Here is a 6,975-nt window from a genome sequence, read left to right as displayed (position 1 = left end):
TACACATTCTACACAGCACTAATAAAGTGGTTCTTAATATATAAGAAGAAGTAAACAGTAATAAATTAAGAATGATCATTAAAATCTAAGATTTTGCTTAAAAATTAAAAGCCTGGAAAAAATAACAAAAGAGTAAAATTATAGCATTAAACCATTTTATTACTCCTCAAATGCATGAAAAGAGACAAAAAGAAACACAAAAGATGGACTAAATAACAATAAAATAGTAAATATGTAGGTAGAAATCTGACTGTATCAATAATTAAGTTAAATATAATATGACAAATAGTCCATATAAAAGACTTAGAATATCAGACTGGAATGAAAATCAAAACTATTTTCTACATAAAAGAGATTCTCTTAAATATGAGGAAAGAGAAAAGGAAACAGAAAAGATATATCCGGCAAAAGGAACAAAAATGGTACTTCTACTTTATTCATCTCAAAGTTTGCTATGTGTTAAGAAGTTTATTGTATATTAAGCAAGATATTTCTTAACAATCAATCTGTCGGACTACCAGGAGGATACACATTATTTCATTAGTTTTTTAAATGTTACACTAAGGCCACACCATCCAATAGAGTAGGCACTAGCCACATATATCAAATTCAATTTGCATACATTCAATTCAATTAAATTAAAATTCAGCTCCTCAGTCATATTCATCACATTTCAAGTGCACAACAGATTACACGTGGCTAATGGATACCAAATATTGGAAATTGCAGATAAAAAATATTTTCACCATCAAAGAAAGTTCTATTGGGCAGTGCTGCCTTAAAGATCACAGCCGATTGTTGATTTGTTAATATAAATTCATATTTTTACTGTTTTCTGTACAATGCAAGAATGTTAGAAATCTTAAGGCCACTTATCCTTACCCCAATTCTTGTATTATTGTGTTAGTATTTTCATTTTATGTATGCTTATGCATACTGATAAATATTTGTCCCCATGTTTTTACAGGCAATATTTGCTTAAATGTACCCAATATATATTTTTTATTTACTCTTTATTCCTTCCTACATCTTTTTGCTATAGGCAAGGATCATTTTGCTTTTGACTATGTATAACTTTTGACTATATATTTTTGTGCTGGAAGGCTAGTGACAAGATCTCGAAGTTTTCAATTGTCTGAAAATATCTGTATTTCTATTTCCTATTTGAAACAGATACTCACTGGTTGTGTATTCTAGTTTTAAATTGTTTTTCATCACAAATTTGAGGCTGTTTAATTGTTTCCCTACCTTCCCCTTTCTATATGTTTAGAGTTCAGTTGTCAATTTTACTGTTGCTATTTTTGTGAGTGTGTGTGTGTGTGTGTGTGTGTGTGTGTGTGTTTGTGTGGTATGCAGGCCTCTCACTGTTGTGGCCTCTCCCGTGACGGAGCACAGGCTCTGGATGCGCAGGCTCCGCGGCCATGGCTCACGGGCCCTGCCACTCCGCGGCATGTGGGATCTTCCCGGACCAGGGCACGAACCCGTAACTCCTGCATCGGCAGGCGGACTCTCAACCACTGCGCCACCAGGGAAGCCCAGTTATTCCTTTTTTGAAGGGATGTGATGTGAGTTCCAGTGCAGATCTGTACCTGTCACAGTCCACCATTTTCACCTTGAGGGTCAACTTATCAGGAGAGAGATTCTCTGTAGCTCTGGTTGGCCTCTCTTCCTGAGGGGAAATGTTCAAGAGTGACTGGGTGGGATGAAACGTAGACTCTGTCGCTGCATTTGAACTTGGAGCTGGGGTGGGTACTCATTATTTCCCTCCTTCACAATCTATTAGAAATTTGCTTCACCCTCAGCTACCACTTCTATTTGTCTCAGTGGATTTCTTGGTGGTATTACCTATGCCCTTTCCTAAGAGGTATGAACACTGATAACCATACCCTTTTCTTGCTACAGTTACTGCATATGACAAATCACATCCTCAACTGGGCAGGGATTTTCAAGGGCCATCTAAGTAGATCGACTGAGCTCCACACATACTCCTTCTTACCCTCACTGTGTAACAGTAACCCTACTATTTTCTACTAAACAGGATCATCTACCCTTGGATTAGATGGTAACTCTTTTTATTTATTTATTTATTTTTGGCTTGCTGGTACCTGAGACAAGGAACTCAAAGTGCTCAGCCAGCAGTCATAATTGCAGTTCAATGATACCTTTGATATGTCCATTAGAAAGTCTATCTTTGGGAACAGGTGTTCTATCCTTGGAAATTCCAGTTGCAGAAATAGGAAGCATAAAGTTCTTAAATGGGTCACTGGGGATGAGAGTAAGTGGATATTTGGGACCCAATCTTTGAGGACATTGTTTCCATGCTCCAAGCAAACTTCAGCTTTGCTGTCAGTGGGGCTATTTAATGCTCTATCCGGCAGAGAGCTACAGGGTCCTGTGGTTTTTGACATAACTTGTGGATCCCACTTCTCGGTGTCTCTACTATGAAGTGGATTTCCTGATTAGATGCTGCCTTGTGAGGAATTCCATGCTGGTGGATCAAGTTTTTCATTGGCTCCTGAATAATATTGCTGCTGAGATAAGCACAAAAAGCAGAGGCTTACTCTGAATAGGTAGCTATGTGTTTGAGGATGAACCACTGATCTGTTCATGGCACAAGGGGGCCCTGTTAACTTGCAACCAAGTGACCGGTTGGTCTCCTTGAGGAATAGTGCCGTACTGGGAGTTTAGCATTAGCCTCCGTTGCTGAGAGATTGGACATTTGTAGTGGCATTCATTATATGAGATTTGTAAGTGGGAGCTTATGCTGTTGGACCCATTCATAGCCTCTCTGGTCACTTATTCACATGCTCATCTTGCCAGCATTGTGAGGACTTCTGGCAAAGGCAAGCTAGCTCGACTGACAGTCATTTTGTCAACTTGAGTTTTTAGTTGCTCGTCCATGATAGATGCATTCTGGTGGGCATTAAGAAGAAATACAGAGATCTTGACACTTTGGACCTACATACATATATCCATCCATATGTCTCTATACCAGATTTTATTGTCTGAATATTATATATTCTCCCTTCCAGGTTTTTAACTAGCTGGTCTGGTCAGTTGCAACTGTCCAGGAATCTAGATGTATCATCAACTGGGACCACTTTTCTCTTTTCTACAAAGTGGATAACCAGGGGCTAGGCATATGATTCTACACATAGAGAAACTATTTGTTTTCTCATCATGGTGTTTAAAGGCATCCATGCCATGAGCCAATCCATCTGCAAGCCTTGCTTGGGCTTTTCCCTTCCTCGTTCAGCTGGTCATTTGAGGCACCAAATGTGACCACACATGTGATCTGAGAAAGAGGTGGTGGTGCAATGCTGGTCGGTGACATGGGGGTCTGGACTTCTGCTCATGGAGCCTGCTTTCTTGTTCTGCTAGCGTTCATTCCTGTATGAGCTATTTCTGTCTTACAATGGATTGCTACTGAGTCCACCCGACTTCATGACTTGGAAGTTTCAACAGAACGCATCTCACGATGGACAGCTACAGATGCATGATCACTTGTCCCAGTGTCAAATTTTGTATCTCTAGCAGGTCCAAGTCGTTTCCAAGGATCTGATTATCCAAAGATATGTTAATTTTCAAGTAGAGATTATAAGACCTTGTTCTACAACTTTATTTGCCTGCGTTGTAATTTTCCCACCGAGGTGTGCCGTAAACTCCATATTGCAGTTTTATTTTATTTTATTTTTATTTTCTTCAATACCACAGATGCCACCAACACCCTATGGTCTGCCAGATTGTTTGACCCAACCAGTAGGGTTGCTTGCATCTGAGACTAGACCTACAGAATCTTTTCCTGCTCCTGGTCGAAAGGAAGCTTTGTATATAGGCGACAGAGGTACTTCTACTTAGGGAGTATGTTTGTTCCAGAACCCCTTAAAGCCTTGCAGATGCTCTGCTACTTTATTTGTAGTAGGGGATTTAAGAGATTTAACTGTTTGTTACATATTTTATATTTTTTATATTATGCTATATATTTAATATGAATATATTTATATAAAATAAGGAAATATAATGACATACTATTTTACATAATATTTGACAAAAGTTTTATTTTATAAAGTATTTTTAAATGCTTAAATAAGTAGAAAATAGAATGAAAATGAGCAGGCAGAAAACTATTTTAACAGTATGAATAAGAGAAGATGAATCCTAAGATTAATGTGATCCAAAACTCAAGATATCCAAAACAATGAAGTGAAAGAGACCTATTATACCTCTCTAGCTGGTTTTCCATTAGTAATCCATACAAATTGTAACTTGATTTTCAATAATTTCCTGAACACAAGTACCTTTGTACCTCTCTGCTTTGATCATTTTATTTCACCTTCTCAGAATTCTCCTTATTCTCTCCCATGTTGCTTGCATCTTCACTTCTTATATTAGTCCTCATCTATCATATAGATAGATGGTTTTATTTGGTTTTATTGTAAGACTGGGACCTAGAGCGAGCCCTTAATGGGCTTTGAGTCTTCATTTCCTTCTGTGTAAAATAACTAGTTCATAAAATGTGTGTTTCTCATGATTCTTATAGTGATCTGAAAAATGATGAATAGGAAAATTCTTTGAAACTTGTTCTTTATCTCAGTATAAAGATACTGTCTTTTTGTTATTTGTTTTAGACTTATCAATATGTTGCCTAACTTAGCACTAGGCTGTTTTCTGAAATATGTGTCCTATAAAATGTCAGATTGCTACATAAAACATAAAAACGAGGAGTGTGTAAATGTGTGTTGCAATATGAATGAAATAGTGACTTCGGATAGTTTGAAAGCCTTGTTTTTTCCAGCCACGTTTAATTTGGATCTTGGATCCAATAAGGTGAAACTCTACATCTCATGAACCTAATTAATTCTCACCAAATATAATTGGCTTCCTCTTTACACCTGTGAAGAAATCAATTCCATACAAAGGTACTCAGTGAGATGAAGGGATAAGGTTTTCTGCCACCCAACGTTGACTGAATCAAAGAAAGCTCTCTAAACTAATGTACAAAACTTCTCATATAACCTAAAAGTTTTCCCCATTCAGTTGTATTTTCCAAATGGCTTGCTTTTCTCCTTCAGTCAGCAAACATCAAGGGCCCATATTCTTTGAAGAAAATGTGCTCTATGCCACTTCTGAGATTATTATTCACGTGAAGTTTATGCATGCAATGTAAGGATTTCAGAAAACAGAAGTTTTGAAGAAGAAAATGTTGAAACCCTCAAATAACTTAGTTCAAACCTGTCAATATTAGTTTTTCAAAGTTTGCTTTCAGCGGTATAGTAAACGTCAACTAAAAAGCAGCCTCCAAAAAAAGCAATAGCCAAAAAAAAAAAAGAAAAAACACGCTTAACTAGTTAAAACTAACAATAAACTTAGTAGCACATTTGCAAGCCAGATTGAATGAGTTTATTAGATTATATTCATTTAGGTTTTTATCCATTTTGTGAATAAAATGCATGAACAAGGATCACATTAATTCATTAACATTAATTCATTGTTTGTTAACATGAATTTCATTAATTGATTTAGTAATATATTTCATTCATTTTTCTAATTCCGTTAATTTATTCCATAAACTTAATCATAAGTTCAGTATACGTGGCAGACAGTTTTCTGGTCAGTATTTTACGAATGGAAAAAAGGTGAAGAACAGTTGATCCTCCCGAAGATCATGAAGATGATAGAAGCTCTGTATAGAGGTTCAACACATTGCTCACATCTGAATGTTCCACAAGCTGATCAATAGAAGGCAGATCCACAGATTGGTCTGTAACACAGTGATTGGCAACTCCTAGAAGCAAAGCAGGATGGACGGCAGAACCTGGATCTATGGCTCAGCCAAGGGAAGGCATAGACTTCATAAGCCAGGGGTCTGAAGCCATGGGATCCAAAGCCCCGTGTGTAGCAGCTTCTGTATCCATAGCCCAGGGAGCAGCCTCTGCTGGACCGAGAGCCCAGAGACCCAGCATAAGTTGGGCAGCAAGGACTGTAGACCATGGAGGTCCTTGGACGGTAGCAGGAGGTCTGGCAGGGACTGGATAGCCCACAGGATGTAAAGCACCTGCTGGGCTCGTAGAAGCCACTCCGGAGAGAGGAGCCCAGACGGCAGGAGCGGGGAGAGCAGCGGTCAGTGCTGTAGACCAGGTCGCCGAGGTAAGAAGAGCCACAGGAGGAGCTTGAGTAGCGCAGCTGGTCCCCAAGGGAGCAGGAGGAGAAGTTTCCTGAGCAGGGATAGTAGGACATGTTGAGAGGAGTAGTGAGTTCCAATGAGTGACAATGAGAAGATTCTGAGGTTTAATGTCACTCCCTGGACTGGGGTGTTTTTATACTCTTAGCCATGGGTGTGACATTCTACACAGTCACCTTTGTCATGCTTGTAAAGTCTCATCTCTGTATGTGTAATTCAATAATATTTTCTGTAATTGCAGATGAAAAATTCATTTCATCTCATATTCATGTGTGAACTCACCGTGTTGTTAAAACACTAAGCTAATGACCTGTTCCAAAGTCAGCAATTCTATGACGACATGCCTTTGATGCCATCTCATCGTGACCAGAAAATCCCCTTCTCTTCTCACTGGCCAAGATTCTTTGTTCATTTGACTGTATGTTGGCTGGGGGATGCTTAGCTCTAAGGGAAGGGATTAAGATGAATTAATTTTTTTTTGTGTGTGTGGAATAAAGGCACCCTATTTGCCACCAATGATTTTCTTTCCCTAACTTTATTTCATTGCCTAAAATTATTTTTATATATTTTATTATAAAATTACTTCTCAAATTCTTTAGAAAGAGAAAATAGATCAGGTAAATTGAATAAGAAATATGGTGGATCACAGAGATAAACCAGAACAAATGTTTAGAGGCAAAAATGACTAAAGAAGTCTACTTTGAAGCAGAGACCCAGGGGATGCCAATATGTGCACATGTGAAAAGACTCAGAGTCAAACATTTTAGAGGCGAGAGGAGATAAGTAGTGACTTT

The 6,975-nt window shown here is 38.2% G+C and overlaps 1 protein-coding gene across 1 annotated transcript; it reads right to left on the bottom strand.

The window, feature by feature from the left end:
* Positions 1-5,733: 5,733 nt before the first annotated feature.
* Positions 5,734-6,237, bottom strand: LOC309806984 (keratin-associated protein 13-1-like; the record flags this gene model as incomplete). Its single annotated transcript, XM_082626101.1, has 1 exon — positions 5,734-6,237. One exon carries the CDS (start codon positions 6,235-6,237, stop codon positions 5,734-5,736), a length of 504 nt encoding a protein of 167 aa, XP_082482227.1.
* Between the last annotated feature and the right edge of the window lie 738 nt (positions 6,238-6,975).

Source organism: Mesoplodon mirus (genome assembly GCF_964341445.2).
Source record: "Mesoplodon mirus genome assembly, chromosome: 6".
Taxonomy (NCBI): domain Eukaryota; kingdom Metazoa; phylum Chordata; class Mammalia; order Artiodactyla; family Ziphiidae; genus Mesoplodon; species Mesoplodon mirus.
This window is presented reverse-complemented; position numbering and strand designations above follow the sequence as displayed.